This window comes from Colletotrichum chrysophilum (genome assembly GCF_026319265.1).
Source record: "Colletotrichum chrysophilum strain AFK26 chromosome Unknown scaffold_119, whole genome shotgun sequence".
NCBI lineage: Eukaryota > Fungi > Ascomycota > Sordariomycetes > Glomerellales > Glomerellaceae > Colletotrichum > Colletotrichum chrysophilum.
In genome coordinates, this window is record NW_026517406.1 from 1 (window position 1) to 19815 (window position 19815).

Consider the following 19815-nt stretch of genomic DNA (forward strand, 5'->3'; position numbering starts at 1 on the left):
CTTGTGGGAGGAGAGGATGGCGAGCATGGCGGCCTCACGGACGGCGCGCTCGGCAGCGGGAACGGTGGAGGGGATGGGGAGGGCGGAGGCGAGCTTGGAGGCGAAGCCGCCTGGGACGACGTACGCGCCATTGGTGTTGATGGAGGAGAGGTTGGCTGTGAAGGGGAGCTCGGGGGTGGTCGAGCGGGTGACGGGGGTTAAGCTGTCGTGCTGCTCCGTGATGGCCCAGTCAGTGGGATGCTGGGGGAGAGCTTCATGCTGAGGGCCATGGCCCTGGAGGGAAGCTTGGTGTTGGGGGAGAGCATTGTGCTCGAAAGTGGAAAGGGTGAGCTCTTGGTTGATCATCGAGGCGGGCAACTGGTTGAACTGGTCCAAGACGCTCGTTTCGCCATTGTTGTAGTAGGATGCGAAGTCAGAATATTCCATGGGAGGACTGGCTGGTGCTTGAGGGGGTCTGAAGTAGGTGCTGGCATCGTTGAAAAGATGCGAGCCGTCGTCTTCATAGCTGTTAGGGAGGCCGTCGGCTTGAGGCGTGTCCCAGGCACTGGCACAGAGGCTTCGGAGCTCGTCAATCCCCATCATTGTGACCACTTGCAAGGGATGTTTGTCGCTGATGTTTGGGGAGGTGTTCGGTGTGAATCAGAGAGGCCGGCGAATTGAAGCAGAAAGATGAGTCAGATTGCTTGTGAATGCGATAGAGCCGTGAGTCGAGTGACTCCAAGATGTTTTTGAAGCGAGGAAAAATTGGAACTGATGGTGATGGTGATGGTGGTGATGGCAAGCCGGGGGCAGTGATCGTGGAGGAAGAGGGGATTCTCTTATACATCTAAACGACCCACGACCGAATCACCGCGTTTGCCTTTGGAAGAAATTTTTGTTGAGCCACTGAAATCGGATCGAAGTCTGTTTTGGGAGGCAGCTGGGTCTGCTGAGGGAAAACGCGTCGCGTGGAGGCTAACACGTGAGGGGGGGGACTTGGGATGACGGGGCATCTGGTCGTCGAGTCGACCATGAGGACAACGAAAGACAGAGGCATGCTGCTCAGTGAGCCCCGCAAGGACATCCAAACGGGCATGGTGCCTTTGTGGGTGTTCTCCATGTGACTTTGTTGACGTGAGATAACTGAAGCGGAACGTCGGGGAAACAAACCTGGCTTGGTGAACAACAATGGCAGCAGTCGATAGCTGACCAATCCTAGAGCTAGAGGCTGACTTGGCCTACGTGTAAGTTGATTTCAAGACGAAGATCGGCATACCGCCAGTTCGTCCACGGCTTCTCTAGTTGCCTGAGAAGCTATTTCAAAGCTCTTACCTCCTTGCTTTAGAAGTCTGTAGAGACAATCTTTGCCACTATCGCGTGGCTTCGACGAGCTTAAGATCTTATTCCACAGCTAAGCGACGAAGCTTTGTGTTGTCTTGTAGAAGACCTGCTTGTCGTCAAACCGATTCCAGATTATTGATTCCTTGTATAAACGAGAGTATGGCAAAAATGACGGACAGGGACGACAATGACCAGAACTCGGCTAACTACTGCTCTTTTGCTACGTTTTCAGCAGAACGACCTCACTTTAGCACCATGCGTGCCGAAGACGTTGAACATTTCAGTACAATGCCTCAAATTTGTTGGGTCTTGGTAGACATTTGAAGGCTGTCAGCTTTTATATCTCGAACACCTTTTGAACGATGATGGAATATGCCTCGCGACGTCAACCTTGTCGGGGCACGACTTGATATAAAATATAACCTGGCATATCACTACCTGGTCTCTCTTCTGTGTATGAGCAGGGGAATGAGGCTAGCTGCAAAAACGCTGAACACTGTGCAGAGTCACTTGAGTGACTCGCCAAATTCCCAACCATCGAGTCCTGATGAATACATCCGAAACTCATCACAAATTTCTCTGTTCCTATCTCTGATTGATTCTCGCAAGAGTAGCCTCTTTAATAAAGAATTCGGGATCTGTCCGAGCCTTGAAGCCTGTCGATATCAAGGTACGATACCGACCGGGTGCAAACTCCACGCACTGAATGACCGACCGATTTTGGAAACTCTTTCACTTGTTTGTCTATGAGGACATACGATGCTGAAATTGTCGGTCGTTTTATGCATATGTAACAATGAGGATGGGAACCCCTCGTGCAACATAGACGACAGATTTGTGCTGACCTAAAAGCTATCACGAAGTTCAAACGAAAACCTGACAAGGGGCTGAACACACGAACCCTAAGAGTCAATTCCCACGAAAGCGACTTGTCTTGCTCGTCGTTACTCGTCTCCCAATTTTGAATCCTACTTCTATGTATTCATTGGCAAGTAATGTGATAGCAGCTAAAGGAGACAGTTGAGATCATACAGTTGATCTGCGATTGAAGTTTCCTCTTCAGAAGTGTGAATACTTTGGGAATGTGATACCTTTGCTCCCACCTGCTCAAACAATTGGCGTAGATATACAAGCAGAATGACCAGAATCTCCCACGAAAAGAAACTTATCTATGTTAAATTCTATCCAACCTAAGCCTCTGTTGAGGTTTGCTAGCCGGGCAGTGTCCACCACGTACCCGTGTAACCCGTACATCGACTCTATTGTTACCATCTGTCATCGTCATCTATTAACTTTATATCCTATCGTCGTCTACTATCGTCATCGTCATCATCGTCATCCTCGTCCTCGTCTTTCGTCGTTATCATCTTCTTTACTACTATCGTCTTTATCTAAGCATTAGGTTTATTACGATTGGCATAGTAGAGTACATTACGCGGACAGCCAAGTGACACTACCTGGAAAGCGTTACTCATTATGTCACTCAAACCATGACTATCGAAGCTATCACCATGGGCAAACAAACTTATGGCCACTCCCACCGGGTCTCGGCAATGTGACATTTCAATGTTTCAACCTATAAAAGCAATCCTTCCGTGAGATTTCATGAGTTCAACGACATGAAAGTTGTGGGCTTGATGTGTAGGCCTTGAATCATGAAGCCACTGACTGAATCTGGCGAGTTGGCTTAGAGATGTCTCGCTGCCGCAATGAGGGCTTGATCTATTCTCAAGGCATTGCCTTCCGGACTTTATTCCCAGCAAATAATCAGAACGCAGAGACACCAAGAGATGAAGCTCGACGCAGTGTTTACGGAGGAGCCGCAAAGTCAAGCCATCGCTACCTTGCATTGATGCGTCGCACTGCTAAGTGCACCGAACTCAACGAAACCTAGCTGGGTACAATCGTGCTGAAGAACTGAAGAACCGTTCTATGCTGAATTAATCCTCTTATATACTTTCTGACAGGGCCTTGCCGCGTATTCTTCCTGTAGGCCGCAATGCCCCAAGACTTGGAACTTACCAAACGAGAACAAGCCCGGGACGTTAATCATTTACTATAAAGCATGATTTTCTAAGACATTTTATCTGTAGGACATTGATATAATCGGCGTATGTGTCTTATGACAGTTGATGAAAAGCCAGGAATAAGCTTTTTTGATCGTGAGAGCTCGCTTTATGAGAAAAGTCTCGTCTATGTTTTCCAGGTGCCCACACACGTAACTTAGTCTTCAGTCTTCTCGCTTGTGTTATTCCTCGCTGTAATATACAGAGAAGGATGACTGGTAACGACGAGAAGTTTCCCGCAAGGTCGTCAATCATTATGGTCAAGTATCGCTGGATTTCTCCTGATGTTTGCTGACGCTGTTTTCCCAGCACAAACCTTTAGACCTCAGTCCTTCAGAGCTCAGCGAACAGGGCCTAGTGGAGGATCAATTTGCTCGTCAAGTTGTTTCTGTAGCCACGCACCACTACTATTTATGCCACGACCCAAGAAGGTGCGTCGCTTTGGTGGGTCCTGCCCTCCCGAGCCAAGTCGGAGTTGACATCGGTTGAAAAGCATATTTAACTCGCTTTGACTAGAGCTTTTGTTAACGGCACAGCACGAATCGAAGTGTGCCATTACCTCGAGACTTGATCGCCTGGCTTGACTTGCTTAGTGTAAAGCATGTTGACTCCAACTACTCTTGCGAGAGGACCCGATGGAACCACGACAAGTCTAGGCCGGATATATGCGAGAATACGCTAGAGGGAACGGTGGTGGCAAATGAACTGTCCCCTGTAGAAAACCAACAGTGACCGAAAAGAAAAGCTGACCTGGCATACGTTCGTGACTTTTCCCATCCAGTTCCGACCAAATGAACAAGCCTGAATGGTGGTCAGCGATCTAATCTGTCGTGCAAAATTTCTCATAGGAAATGAAAATATGGGTATTTAAGCAACTCGTCATGGCTACTCCGTATGACTGTGCCATTCCGCCACACACAAGCTGCTGAAGAGTGACTTTACAAATGCAGTATGTACTTAAAGACAGATGCTCCACGCTGATGCAGCATTTGACACCGCGACGCAAATATGGTCCATGGCTTGAGGTCTGTGACGAGTGTTGTCAGTTTGACCATTCTTGCTTGGTTTCTCCGCAAAAGATCGTGAGATGCTGTCTCAACTTCTCAAAACAGCAAAAATATCACAAGCCAGCCGAAGGCTTTGAAACTATTCGAAGTCAAAATAGCAAAGAAAACGGAGATTGACAATGAAAGATTCAAAGAAATAAGGATCGCGAGGATAGGGGCAGGCAAATGAAGAGACAAGATCGAGCAAGCAGATTGCTTTTCTGACTGTTCATTGCCATCCAACGCTTACAACATGAACATCGATTGCCGTGGGGAGTTTCTCAAAGCTAACTGAATACTATTCAAAGTATTTGAGGCACAGCGCAGGCAATTCATCTTAGGAAGGACTAGGGGATCAGGTTCAAACAACATGCGGTATATAAAGCTAGGCCTCTGGCTGAGAACGGAACCTGACCTTACAGCGCAACCAGATCCACGTGGTTGCTGCCACCTCTAATTGATCGTTCTAGCTCGCTTGCTTTACACGCGATGCCACACCCACATGGTGTCAGCTAACACGAAAGTAAGTTGACATAGTCGAGGACTTCCGCAATGATATGATTCTATTCGGAATACATCAGGAACAGCGAGGGCGGATAATGAGCAGGTGAGAAAAGTGGCGAAGAACGACCAATGAGGAAATACAAACAAGGCACGCCAAATGTTCATCTTTTGGCTGTTCAGTCTCATTCAAAACTAAGAGAATACCGCAAGTTGATTGCCCTGGAATCTTTCAATGGCTAATTCAACATTATTTATATGGTTTCGCGTCAATGGCTACTCACTGATGATTTCCAAGAAGAATGGTGTGTAAAAAGCCGGAAACGAGCTGGGTTCTGTTGAAGCTTGCCCTCCACTGTAATTCCCAACATTACAAGTTGAACATACACGGATTCTCTCAGCCTTTGTGCTTCGAGCTCCCAACTGATGACCAAAACCCCTGCCTGGGAGGTGGGCATGTCGTCGGGACCCGGCCAAAGCCGTTACCGCGGCTCGGGAGTTGGGGTAAAGATGTGGGACCAATCAGGCCCGGTGCAGATCCGGGCACTACCGGAACGCAGCCGGATCAGCAGAAGGATTCCGTCACTCGCTCAGTGGCAAAATTCTCAGCGTACAATGAAGAAATAACTATTCAGAACTGTATTTGAAAATCTATGTGAATCCGATTGAGGAAACTCTAGTAGCGGACCAAGCCAAACGCTCCCACTGGATATTTCCATTTCGGCCATCTTGGGCTCGTAAACCGTAGTTATCATGCAATGCAATGCGCAAAAAAAAAAAAAAAAAACAGATTAAAAAACGCCGTGTAGAATGCCACCACACTCCAGCCGGGCGCCGTGAAGCATATGCCAGACCTTTCCCCATTTTAAGCTCTTTCCGCTGTAACAATCACACACGAACTCAAGAGTCTATAATTTGCTCTTCTCGACGTCTTCCATCTCTTTACGAATAAAGTCATTGAACTCGTCGGCGTTATCGAGGTAGAGGTGGTGGCCCGCCTTGGAAATGACCTTGACCTTGGCGGACCCGTTCTCGCGGGCCTTCTCCTCGTCGGTGGCGGTCAGCAGCGCCTGCGCGCGGCGCTGCTTCAGCTTCTCCTCGGCCTCGAGGCCGCCCGCGACGTCCATCCAGTCGTTCTCGCCGTACATGAAGACGACGGGGATGCCCGTCTCGCGGATCTTCTCGCCGTTCTTCTCGATAACCTGACGGCCGACGCCGTCTATCCTGTTGATGATGGGGCTGCGGGCGTAGGCGCCGGGCGCGAGAATGTAGGGCAGGGCGTACTCGCCGCTGCCGCGCTGGCGGAAGATGGAGAAGGCGTAGTCGTGCAGGGACTTGGACTCGTCGGCGGGGAGGTGGTTGAAGCGGCGCGAGGTCCAGCCGGAGACGAAGCGCGGGCCGAGGGGCCCGGTGAAGCGGACGATGCTGAAGGGGGAGACGTTGGCGTCCCAGAGCCAGACGAGCCAGCCTGGGAGGGGCCGCTTCGGGGCGTTGGTGGAGTTTGTGGAGGTCTTGGAGCGGGAGGCGGCGGCGGTGGAGGAGTTGTGGTCGTCGGTGGTGACGGCGTTTTGGTCCTGCGTGAACTCGTTCTGAAGGGTGGACTCTTCGGGCTCGGGCATAGACTCATTGACGGCGTAGGGGTCGGCGGGGATGCCGACCGGGGAGGCGAGGATGAGCTTCTTGATGTGGCCGGGGTACTTGAGGGCGTAGGCGACGGAGAGGTAGCCGCCGAGGGAGTGGCCGATGAGGGTCATCTTGTCGATGTCGCGCTTCTTGCGCCACTCCTCGAGGGCGTCGATGAACCAGGCCTCGGCTTCTGCGGTCTTGGCGGCCTGGTCCTTTGCGTGGACCTTGAAGGGCGGGCGGGTGGAGTTGCCCATGCCGAGCATGTCGAGGGCGTAGAGCTTCCAGCCCTTTGCGCGGGAGAGGGGCTCGAAGTTTTTGTAGAAGAAGCCGAGGCCGGCGCCGTAGCCGTGGACGATGACGAGGGTGTTGTCGACCTTTTCGCCGACGCGCTCGACGGAGTACTCGTTCAGGGCGCGGTTCTTGCCGGAGAGCTCGACCATTTGGGAGGACCACACGCGCTTGCCGAAGGGGTCGTGCTTGTTCGAGTCGAGGGTGTCTTTGAGGTAGGGGATGTGGGACAGGACGTTGCGCTCGGCCATTTGGGGGGTGACGCTGGACCACTGCGGGAGAAGAGTGTTAGTCTGCTGGAGGGTTTAGGTGTCACGATGCTTCTGAGGGGTTCTTACCCATTCGTAGACGGCGTCCTTGTATCCCAGAGGGAAGTAGGTGCCGGCGGGACGGCTTCGCGCATCGGGGCGCGCAGGTGCGGCGGAGGCGGCCATTGTCTGGCTGTATCGGCGTTGAATTGAGTCTTCTGAGGAAGGGCGTATGCTGGGGGCGGATGTCGATTTGACGCTGGAGGAGGACGAGGTGATTATGGAAGAAGCAAGCTTCAGTCGCGACCCGTTCACCACAGCAGAGGCAGTTTGTTGCTGTATCATACCGGGTGGACGGGGGTGGCGAAAGGGAGGGGTGGGCGTGTTATATACGTGATGAATGACGGGCAAGACAACAGAACAAGGGCAGGCAGGTGTAGGTGCGAGCTACGCTACGGTGGCAGCAGCAAGGCTCGCAATACACGTGGGATTGGTGTCAGTGTGGCTGCGGGCGCCGGATGTACGTGTCCGGAGAACGGATTTTGCGCAGTGTCGGGGGCCCTTTGAAACTTGCGACGACTCATCAGTCAGCGGAGAGCCGGGGGTGGTAAGGTGCAGGCGGAGCGGAGGATCAGATAACAATTGAGAAAAATCGAGAAGAAATCTCGGAAACGCTGCCAATGGAGGGCTAGGCCGTTGGAGGGGGAGGGGGGTGTAGAGACAGAGGCAGAGACAGACGGGTGGTGACGCTGACTTGGGACAGGAACAAAGAGGCAGTTTGGCAGTGGGAGGGCCCGTAATTCGACAAGCTTGTTGAGAGCAGTTGGGGGCGACAGGGGTGGACGGGCGGGATTGGTGGGCTGCGGAGCGGTTCATGGACTTAGCACTCGGAGTTTGGCGGGCTGAATGTGGGCCGGTCACCTGCATTGGGCCGTGTCGGCGGTAAGAGGCCACCAACACTCCGATGTCCCGGGGGGAGCTTCCAGAATGAAGCCTTTTGTTTGCTGCCTGGCTGGGCTGAGCTGAGAGAAGACGTAAGCACGGGAATTATATCCAAGCCGTACACTTAAAGTAGGCGTCACTAGATGGTATTTTGGGAAAGAATACCGCTGTAGGTGTCTGTCTGGTTTGGTTTGATGCAATCTGGACTGGCCGATGCATGACATCAACACTTGGAGCCGTTAGAGTCTGTCTGCAGTAGCCCGAGCGCATTGGGTTTTCGAGAAGGGACGAAGCTTGTTTCCATCGAATTGTTTCAATGCATCAGCTCTTCCATGGACTTGATAACGATAGATACTGGTGTTATGGCATGGCCGTCGTAGGCATGTCAAGTTCCAGAGCCATTGTCTCTTCACGAGCTCTCAAATCCCTCTAAAAGAAGAAATCACTGAACCATTGCCTCTAGTCCCTGAATCTGCAACCACACAGACCAAACTCCTAACTGCACGCCACGTAATTACACCAGTTGAAGCCAGTTGTCGGTTACCAACAGCTATGGAGACGTTTTCGCGTCTAAATTGGTCCAAATCTTGAAGACCAGTCAGAAAACAACAGCTCCCCCCTGGCCGTTGCTCAACTTGTTCAGCAATTAATCTCGTGGTAGCATCTCTTCCCCAACAACTGGGTGCCTTATCCTTATCGATATCGCTTATCGCTCCAAGACGCCAGGACCACTTTCACCCGCCTCCCACCAAAGGGCAGGTGCAGCTCTTTGCTATGACGTTCCACACCTGCCACTTCACCCACCAAACGGAGCGGAATTTCCACCCCAGCAGCACCAGCACAAGCCAACGGCCAGCCTGCCAGCCCACTTCACCTGCAGGCCAGCAGCAGCTCTGGCGGGCAGTCCACCGTCCAGTGTCTGACATCTGACCACCGCCGTCCAATTCCGCCCTTGTCTCGCCGGCAGAAACATCCAACTTCGACACCGCACATTCTTCCCTTCTCCTCCCACTCCAAGGGCAGTGCAGCGCTGCAGCTTTTGTCGTTGCTCCCTCCTGCACCTGCACCTCAATCCGACATCTCCTGCGCATCTACCATCGCGCATGCCTGCGTACATCTGTTGACGCGCCTGCCGCCGAGGTCCAGGCCCCTCCAAAAACCTCCAATTCCGTCCCGATCGAACTTCTTGACCGCTGCACCGCACCCCGACCACCACCGCCGAAGGGGGAAAACCACACCCAGTCACCCCCTTTCGGACGCACTCATACCGCAGCCATGGCCGACGTCGACTCCATCGTCAAAGGCGCCCCGCCTCCGGGCAAAGAATCCAAGTCTCCCGTCGGCACCACCGGCGTACAACCAGACTCTGGCAAGCCGACCGACCCGCTGAGCCATACCCCGAGCTCCCCGTCCATGGTCTACCTGAACCTCCTCATCCTCGAAGCCTCCCTTCGCGCGCAATATCTCGAGCTGCGCGCCCGCCGCCGTCATCACACATTCTTCTTCACCCTGCTCACCGCCTGGATATGCGGCTTCGGCTACGCCCTCTTTTTTGCCCCGCGCGAGGACGGCCGCGGCGTTGGCGGCTCCGTTTACTGGGGCGTCGAGACTTTTGAAAAGATCTGCTTCATGGGAGGCGTAATGACCGCCATCCTCGTCTGGGCTACCGGCATATGGGAGCGCGGCATCCGCTGGCCGCGACGCTGGTTCCCCATCTCAAACCGCGGCCTGCGCGGCTTCAACTGCAAGCTCGTCATCATTCGCAGACCGTGGTGGGCCGAGATGGGCTCGACCATTGGCTTCTTCCTAACCTACGGTCTCTTCTCCCACACCGCGAGCTCATCCTACCGCTATGTCGAACCGTCCATCCTGCGCGAAGTCGAGAAGGAGCTCAGCCTCAACCCCGATAACCACCCCACGCTACCCATCCTGGTCGAGGACGAAGAGAAGGGCGGCCACGAAGAGGATCTCGCCCCGGGCGGCGACTACGTGAAGCTTCTCATGCTTGCGAAGCCATTTACGCCGACATTTAGAGAAAACTGGGAAATCTACCGCACAGAGTACTGGGAGAAGGAAAACGAGCGCCGCGCCCTCATCCAGAAGAAGCTCGCCGCACGCGATCGCCAGGTAGCCAAGCAGCGCTGGGGCATCTTCTGGTGGCTCCCCTGGCACCGTGTCGACCGCGCAAACACCCTCCGCCCCGGCTCCCCGTCCCGCCATGGCAGCGAAAAGACGACGATCCACCCCCGCGCCGCAGCTATCGAGCGCGAGCACCGACGCCGGAGTAGCACCACCAGCGCGCACCGCCGCAGCTCGACGAGCTCTTCGCGCAGCCTCACGCCCTCCGTTGCGACGATGCCCGGCGACGACGGAGACGGCACCGTCAGCAGGAAAGCCAGCACGGGTTCCAACGCGTCCGACAAGAGGCGGAAGAAGCTCGGGTCCATGTCCAAGGCGAAGCGCCCCAACATTGAGTCGAGATCAGTCACACCCGACATACCGTCGCCGCTGGCCAGGGAGAGCAGCGTCACGCGGACGGATAGCGGGTCCGGAGCCGAGAGCGTGGCGGAGAGGTCGCTGCGGCATTCATCGTCCAAGGCTAGCATCAGCTCTTCCGCGAACTCTGTGCGGGAGAAGCACCGAAAAGCGAGCGAGGCGTGATTTCTGCCGGCATATGGGTGTCATGTTACTTTATGATTCAAAGAGGGAATAGCGAAGAGATGAAAAATGAATATGGCTCATGCGCGTCGATACGCTCCTTGGCCTTTATGTGAATTCCTCGCTAATGACTGTCTGAGGTTTCCTGTCGGACAATTGCGGAGAGTACGATGTTAACTCGCATGCCCAGCGGCTGTTCACCCTGACTTCCGCACGGGTCGATGACATGATTCCGAGAGTTTCCGTCTTGTGGCCTGCGTCTTCTGCGTTGCAACCCCGCTTCCGTTGAAAGTGACATGGAGATTGGCAGAGCGCTCCTCGCACTGGACTGGGGTCGAGTACAAAGTGAGGTACAAGGGAGACACGCGATTGCCACAATACCAGACACAGCATGTCGATTGGTATTCGTGGTCTGCAAAATCTTGGACCGAACGCCAATGAATGGTCTGACGATGAAAGTGCATATTTTGTCACGACCATGTGAGAACGATGCCGCGTGGTCTCCTGGTTTAATTGGCCATGCTTGCAGTAGCGTTGCGTTCTACTCGCACCGCCTCGACCAGCCAGTTCTTTGCTGTGTTAGCCCTCGAAACTGCCTTGGTGCTACAGTCAACCAGCGCATATGCCGGCGAGACATCCTGATACACAGGATGAGCCGCACTTGATCGGACTAGGTGGTCCAAAAAGCCACAGCTTCTCCGTTCCATATCGATATCATTTTCAAAACTTTCACCAACACTTCTCGGACATGGAAGCTATTTCCGTGGCGGCCAGTATCGCTGGCCTTGTCGGAATTGCCGGCCAGGCCATCAGTGGTGTGATTAAGCTGGATGGCTTTATCCAAGACGTTAAAGAGTTGGATGGCCGGACGGAATCCCTGACAAAAGAGGCGCGGAGCCTCGCCATCACTCTCAACCATGTCAAGTCTCTACTGGAATCTCTAGGAGGGGCACCTGCGCAGAGTGATACGTCGCCCTGGAACGCCAAAGTAGCAGAGCTTAGCTTACATCTGAAAGACTGCCACAATGACTTGGTTGAGTGGACGTCACCGGCCGATGCAAGACCAAGGCATTCGTCGAAGCGCCAACGGATCATAGATGCCATTCGGAACCGACGATTAAGGGAGATTTCTGGCATCGAATCAAAGATCGAGTGTCATCGGTCGCAACTCAGCGTCGACCTTGGCGCGCTAACCAGGTATACTGCCGTGGGTAATGAGGGCAGTAACTGCGACTGACTATGTGCGCAGTTTGATATCATCCATGAGTCTCGCCAAAGTCGACCTGGTTCAACAAGGTATTCTCGAGTTGGTCGAATGCAACTCGAGAATGGAAACTTCGAACGAAGTGGCTTTTCTCAACGCGAAACAGGACTTTTCCGGCCGGGAACATAGGCTCAAGGAGCACTACGCCATCATGTGCGAACGGCATATGGCCCAAATATCTAAGATGCACTTGGAGACTCAAAGCAAGCTCTCCGACCTCAGCAGCAGCTTTTCGAGCTTCAAAGGCTCTCTTTCACACCTCTTCGATTCTGGATTATCACTGCCTTCGACGGAGATGACACGAAACAGTGACATTCTCTTGTCCAGAAGCTACCCATTTCCTAACTCGATGGCATGCGACTCGTGGAGAACTCTGAAGAGGCCTCTCTCTCTATGGTCGCTTCCGGATGCAGGCTCTGACTCATCTGCGTGCTACACAGGATGGTCTTGTGGTCAAGGTATTGGCATCGATTCCTTTTTCATCAGAAGCGACTCTTGCGTCGAATCTTGCTGCATCCTCTGCAGCAAATCAGCAGATGTCGTTGACTCTGAAGTGCAAGCATGTCACTTGATCATTGATCATCATTTCGCCAGCTGCGACCAGAATGTTATCTATGCAACAATTGAAGACTTCAAGGAGCATCTTCAAGTGGAACATTTTGCGGAAGAAACCGTTCTACACTCAGACTTATTGCAGAGACATCTTGAACGCTTTCAAAGACAGGGAAACACTTCGTCTGACGATCGAATCGCCGCCCTTGCAGGTGAAGATGGTCCACCGCAGTCACCAAAAGCCACGATGAACATTGTCAGCCAAATGACATCTTTATTCTCCGGACTGGCACAGTCGGCAAGATGGGCAGCTCTTTCTTTCGAGACATCTACTGCCGAACCCTCGCGAACGTTCGAAAGACTGAACCAAGCTATGAAGATCTTGGCAAATCATGTGTTCACCCCAGGAGAGTCGTCATATCTTGCTATACGGACACTTCTTGAGGCAGCGAATCTGGAACAAGGACTTCTTATCAACTTCAATCGGTCGTTTCCTCGTGGATGGACCCCCGTACCAGATTCTCTTTTGGAGCCAGCACAACTGGATCAATTGGACGCCATGCTTCAGCGTAAGGTAAAGGCTGCCATCAACCCATTCATTCACCCCTCGGCCTGGCTATCTTACACTACAGTGATTTGGCCATACTTTCGAGTGGCACTCTCTACAGAAGTGCTAGATTCTCACCGTTTTCCGCAACCGCACTTACGAAGAAGACGATCCCAGTATATCGACGTTGCTGTCAGAGCTTTTGGAGAAGGCGTTTCCGAGCGTTCTGTTTCTTGGCTTCTTCTCGACCCAAGACTACGGATTACAACAATCTATGCCCGTCTACACAGCCGGAATACTAAGAGAGCGCGAATAAACTTGTGGATGCTGGACGTACTTCACAAGTCAGATCATTTGCTGACTGTCCTACGTTGCAAGGCACTACTCAATAGCAGTTTAGACGAGCCGGCACCGCCTGTTCGAGAACATCCCGAACCAACAGCTTCCGACTACCAAAATAGCGATTGGGACATGGACATCGGAAGAGGCTGCTCCCAAACTCCATGGACTTTTGATATCCTCAGGTCTTTTGAAGAAGAAGATGATTGGTCCGAGTATGACCCGAGAGATTCGCAGTCAGACGGGGCTGTAGACAGCCGTGATGAGGAAGAAGAGGAGTAAATTTACCACCCGCCGATATCGGGCGCTCGGTTCAATCCTTTACTTCATTCTTCCCATCACAACAAGAGACTCCTTAGAGAAGATCACCAGAGCCCGTTTCCAGCAACAGGACCCATCATATTTGGGCCTATCACATTATGACCAAAGCTCAAAGCTTAAGGCACAACAATGAACATGTGAGAAACAAGAGTCCCTCAAAGAGTCAAACTGTTTGTTTAACGAGTGAAATGAGTAGAACACCCTCATTGAGTGTCTTCGACAAGACGCTAGATTCAATCCGTTTTGCACGACTACCTAGTGTGCAGCAATCTTCAAGGGCGAACCCAACGTTTGCTCCGCCTCGAAAACGCGGTGGAGTAATTGAGCGAATAAGAGCGCAAGGCAACAAAATCTGACAGATGAGTTATATTGGATGGATTGGACCATGGCCTCCAATCTCTGAGGAAGGTGTGACGGTTAGCAGAACGCTGCTTGAGCTTATGATGGGGTTCGGCTGCATCAACCACTTAGAGCTAAAAGCGCCTGGAATTGTCTCAGCCAATGAGAAGACGGTTGCGAAAGGGGCGGCTTCGTTTTGGTGCAGTCCCTTACCTAAGGTATGATATATGATATCGAGCATGATTGGCCTGTAGAGACGGCGTGCATGCGGGGTATTCTTCTTTGTATTATCCCAAATCCACCATTTTCATTTCTCAGGTCAACATGCAATGGTATGATCAGAGTATGGAGGCAGCTGTCAGCATCGTCGACATAGTTTCCTCCGCCGACCAGATCCTCAACGGGCTGGTGAAACTGCACGAATTGATTCAAGGCCACCAGGAGTCAGTCACCAGAGCAGATAATGCGATCAGAGAGACAGCGCTTCTGAAATCGACGATTATAGAGCTGAAGAGCAATCTGGAGGCTTTGAGAGACAATGGTTTTGCCGATAGTAGTCTGCCATGTTCTTCGCTTGTTGCTGTCGTGCAGACTCATGTAGAGGGATGTGGCAGGGATATTGAAGACTGGGTCGACGGCCAGATACTTCCAGAAGGACCTTCTTCTAAACGACAAAAGATTGGAGACGTCTTCAGTAATCGGCGAATTCGGTCAGTTCGAGACTTAGAGTCGAAGCTTCTGTCATACAGGAGTCAACTCAACTGGGACATCGGCGCAATGAATATGTTGGAACTCTCACTCGAAATCATATGTTTTGATTTCAGCTGATAGATCGTAGATCGATGTCTCATGGCGGACTAGAGAAATTCCACCGAATTCAAGTCGATGCTCAAGGGCTGACAGAATCCAACTTGAGGTTCAATGCCCAGACTGAGGAACACATGAATGGTGTCCTTACGGACTCGGCTATCCGAAACCATGCATTGGTGGAACATATCTCAATGGCGTCAGAGGGCCAAAAAAGACATGCTACCATGATGCAAGAAGAGAATCAAAATCGGATATCACGAATGAGTGATAAAATTCCCAGCACCGCCAGTGTTGCCAGCTCTCTCCAACAACTGATCAAATCATCGTCGCTGCAAAGAAGCACCAGCGAGTCTGAATACTCCGCGAACTTCCTTATATCGAGTCCTCCAGAACCTATTAGCGGGAGAAGAAAACGGCGATTCTCAAGGATAGAAGACGAGACGAGCGAGGTGAGACCACGCTTCAGTTTCACCGAGACGTTTTTCAGGGGGACATGGTCGTGTGGAGCTCTTGTTGGAATCGATCAGGCATTTAATCGAGAATACGACCAGATCTCGTTCATTTGCTTGTTTTGCGACAAGCCATTCCACAAGAACGACTTCCTTGAGCGCGCAAAACATCTTGTCGACCGCCACAAGTTCTCAGAATGTGATCAAAGCATCGTGTACACTGCCTCTGAGGATTTCAAATCTCACCTAGAATCCAATCACTCGGCTTCAAGAGAAGTATTGAACGCAGAGAACTTTGATCTTTCTCTTTTCGTTACAAAATTCCGCATTTCTACCGACAGACGGCAATTGATGCTGGGGGGAAACCCGCAACCTGCAGACATTCCCACGACACATGTCCTGCTCAACTCGCAGCTATCGTCTCTTCTCTCTAGAACGCCTTACCTTGAGTACGATAGCTGCGAATCGGGGGTCATTTCAGCCGACTCGCAGGTAATCAATCGAGCTATGGAAGCACTGGCGAAGGATGTATTTTCACGTCATGTCTCTTCGCCGGAATTGCCGGGGATCTTGTATCAAGCCGCAAATCTCGAACAGGAGCTCATTATCCAGTCGAACCGTCCCTTTCAAGGAAGATGGGCTCCAGTACCCGACTGTTTGATGAGGGCGTCTTCGCCAAGCCAGCTTCGCGCAATGCTCAACCGAACCACCAAGGAAGTTTTAAGGTCATCGCTCCATCACCTACTTTGGCCGACCGGTTCTGGCACTGCCATTTTCAGACAGTCCCAGTTGTGTACTGAATGTGTGAGAGAGAAAGTAAGCAATCATCGCGAATGCGGTGCCAATGTGTCGATGCTATGCAAGAGACACCATGAAGAGGTACTAGGGAGTGTCTATCCTCGAAGCACTTGGAAGTGGTTTTCACTAGACCACACGCTCAAGGTCTCTGCTCTCTTCGTCAAACTCAAAAAATGGACAACTCCTAGAGAGCGTATCGAATTATGGATGCTCGATGTTCTACACAAGTCAGATCATCTGGTAGCCATGTTGCGGTGTAATGCCTTTTCGGGCATCTTGGCAGGCTCATCGGCATTCCCGGATGGGAAGCCGGACAACTGTTTGACAGAGCACAAGCCAGACTTCTGGGGTACTCAGTGGACGCATGACTTGCTGGCCACATTCGATAAAAACATAGAACCGTTCCATTTCGGCCCAATAGGGGAGGAGTCAGAAGGCGCAGTTGACAGTCGCGAAGGGGACAACGAGTTCTGTGTTCCTTTCCGACTGAAGCTTAGTGGACCACTTCACAGCAACATGCAAGTTTCGTAACAATTCGGTAATTACGATTTTAGAAGGAACTTTAATGCATGCCTCCCGCATATGCGACAATATGCCTGAATCTATTGTTTCCATGCAGGCTCGCCCGAATTCGACAGAGTTGAATGCCTGAATCTGCTGGTAGCGAGTGCCTACGCCTCTCCTTTCACCACCAGCACCCTATCAGGATCAATTTGTTTACGGGGTCCGACAGGCTGACAATGAGGCGCAGCCGACAAACACTGGTAGCCATTCGTTCTGCCTTGAGGCAGTATTGCAGCAAATTGGCCAATGAAACCTACCAAAAGTCATGCAGTCTGCACCTGGAGTTTTCAATTGTAATTTGTGCCTGATAACCTGAACACAAGAGGCCATGTATATGACCGAGAGAGTGAAACCACCCACTGCCTTCTTCCCTTCCTTCCCTTTCTCAGTATACTTACCACCAGCACAACGGTCTTCCAACAACCTCACACGGCAGCTATGGAAGTCGTTGGGGCGGTATCCGGCATTGCTGGTCTTCTGTCTCTTGGAGGACAGGTATTTTCCGGCGCCATAAAGCTAATTGAGGCCATCGAGGACATGAAAGACCGAGATGATCAAGCAAGGCACCTGAAAGAAGAAGTATCGGACCTGGCTTCAGTTTCCATTCGGCTCAGTTTGAATGTGCAAAGCCTACGAGCAGATTCAGACTTTATAGAGTCTGACTTCAAGATGTTGGAGGAAAATATCCAGTCGCATCTCGTTGACTGCGATGTCGACCTGCGCAGATGGGGGACGATTCTGAAGAAGCACTATTCAACCCCTCTTACAAGGATGCAGAAATTGTCTGAGATGTTTCGCAAAGACGATCGTCGGGAACTACGTGCAATAAATCGACTCCTCGGAGAGTGGCGGAGCAAGCTCAGCCTCGACATCAACGAACTCAACAGGTGTGTGAGACTAAGATTTTCTCGCAATATTACTGACTCTGTTTTAGTCTGTTCTCTTCTAGTGGATGGCGAAAGCTTGACAAAGCCCATGAAACGATGCTAAACTCACATTACGAGTTGACGGAAATACACAAGGCGATGCTCGCAACGGCAAATATGGATTCGAAAACCAGTTTCCGGAAGCTGAGTGAACACTTTCTGCGGTTCGAAGACGATCGAATTGAGAGGGAAAATGCTTTTTACGCGAAAATTTCGACGGAAGTCATGGAGATAAAGAGTTACGTGTCGAGTATTGATACCTCTCTGCGTAGCTCTTTGCGCAAAGGCTCCATATGGACACGTTTTGTGAGGTCTGACACCAAGAGTGATTCTTACGACGGAAGCACTTTTAGAGAACAGGATCAATCAGCCAGCCAAAACACGTTTGACACTAAAAGTGTTTCTCACTACGGAGGCACTTTTAAAGAAAAAGATCAATCAGCCAGCCGACAGCCGAAAGGCGTTAAGGTGTTGAGAGCCGATGGTATAAGCAAAAGCGCGATATGGTCGTGCGGTGAGACTCTCGGCATTGACGACTACTTCGTTGAAACTGAGACCAGGGACAAGATTTCATGCCTGCTGTGCATGGAAGAAATCGATACAGACGCTGGATACGAGCAGGCTAGACATCTTGTTGAGTCTCATCAGTTCAACGAATGTGACCCAGGTCACTACTTTACGTCCAAGAGACACCTCAAAGCGCATTTGCAATCGCAACATGCAGCCGACCCGGATGCTTTAGAGCATTACCGCGCCAAACGCGATTTTGGTGGCTTCGAAAGGAGATGGAGTCACTGTGACTCTCGAATTTACGATCTTTCGGGACGATCGCATATGCCAGAGGATCTGCAGTCAACCAACACTACTGCGTTGAGAAGCGAGATGAGTTTCTGGTTAGCAACAATTAAGTCCTGCTTAGTTCTCCAAGACCATCAAAAGTCTTCTCTGAAGGACGAAGCGACTGCCTCAGCTGCAATGTACCGGGGGATGAACAGCGCTTTGACCGAATTATCGGTCTTAGTATTTACAGAAATCACACCGGACCACAAGTACATCAGTGCGCTTTTACAGGCCAGTAGAGCGGAAGAGGAATTAATCATTTACTACGACGATGTATTCCCCCAACGTTGGGCGCCGCTGCCTGGACGACTGATCGAGAATCGGATGTCGTATGACTATTGGGGCAAAAGGATCCAGCCAAGAAGCTCCAAACCCTTGGAAGCAAGTGAGGTTGGCTCATATTTCTCGAGAATATCGAAGCAACTCAGGGGGCTAGAGATACCGGATGTCATAGATTCATGGATGTTCGATTGCCTGCAGCGTTCCGACTACCTCCTAGCTTTCTTGCGATGCACCGGCTTTGGTAATCCTCCATGCAGTGTTGATCGTCCCTTTACGGCCGGCGATGGAGAGAAACTGAAGAAAGGCGACCTCCCTCTCAACACGATGGCACTGGTTGGCAAATGGAATGTTGAATGGGTATCTGGACTGGTTGCTAGTTTTGATTATGGAAATGAGGACCTTGTTTCAAAATCTAGTAAGAAATAGAGGCTTAAAAGTTGGTAGTGGTCTTGTTAGAGAGTGGTTGCTAGGGGGTTAAGCTTTGGCTGGCTTCGAACAGGTAGCAACGATGATAATTCAACATCGCATACTGTATAAATTATAGCCCCATGTATCGTATGGATGAACGATTTAGATGAGCAGTGACTTGATGGCCAATTAGTTGGTCTCACTTAGCCACTCCTCCAATCTCCCCGTCCAAGGCCAGTCAATCGTCCGCCCCCCCTGAGCGTCAACGGTGAAATTCCCACAGAAATCACCAACTCCCACCCCCTTGAGGTTAGGAATCTCCTCTTGAACTATCGATCCCGCACGCTCTGTCGCATCAATGTCATCCAGTCGGACCTGACGCCAGAGCCGAGCACCATCGTCGCCGTTGTATGCGTTACCGCACCACGGACCACCATCAAAGTCGAGGTGCAGGTTAGCTGAATATGAAAGGTGGAGCTTCTTCAGCTTGTGAAGCAAAGCAAAAGTCTTTGTCATGTTCTTTGAGGGCAACTGTCAGGGGTTGTCGACGCGACAAGTGGAAGACTTGAAACTTACTCGAAGTGCCTCCCCTGGGGGAGCGAGGTGCCCGTGTGTCAAGGGACCAACCCAGAGTTCTTCGAGACTCGGGAGAACTTTCGGTATGACTGGGAGATATCAGCT

At 51.6% G+C, this 19815-nt stretch overlaps 3 protein-coding genes across 3 annotated transcripts; 1 reads left to right on the forward strand and 2 right to left on the reverse strand.

Moving 5' to 3' along the window:
* Positions 1-38: 38 nt before the first annotated feature.
* Positions 39-582, reverse strand: COL26b_010713 (uncharacterized protein; the record flags this gene model as incomplete). The annotated part of the gene is made up of 1 exon (XM_053183403.1): positions 39-582. A coding segment is annotated over one exon (544 nt), but the record flags the coding sequence as incomplete, so codon positions are not given.
* A 5259-nt stretch (positions 583-5841) lies between these two features.
* On the reverse strand, positions 5842-7281 carry COL26b_010714 (uncharacterized protein; the record flags this gene model as incomplete). The annotated part of the gene is made up of 2 exons (XM_053183404.1): positions 5842-7119; positions 7186-7281. The coding sequence occupies 2 exons, from the start codon at positions 7279-7281 to the stop codon at positions 5842-5844; spliced, it is 1374 nt and encodes a 457-aa protein (XP_053032623.1).
* A 2031-nt stretch (positions 7282-9312) lies between these two features.
* COL26b_010715 (uncharacterized protein) lies at positions 9313-10698 on the forward strand (the record flags this gene model as incomplete). Its single annotated transcript, XM_053183405.1, has 1 exon — positions 9313-10698. One exon carries the CDS (start codon positions 9313-9315, stop codon positions 10696-10698), a length of 1386 nt encoding a protein of 461 aa, XP_053032624.1.
* Positions 10699-19815: the final 9117 nt, after the last annotated feature.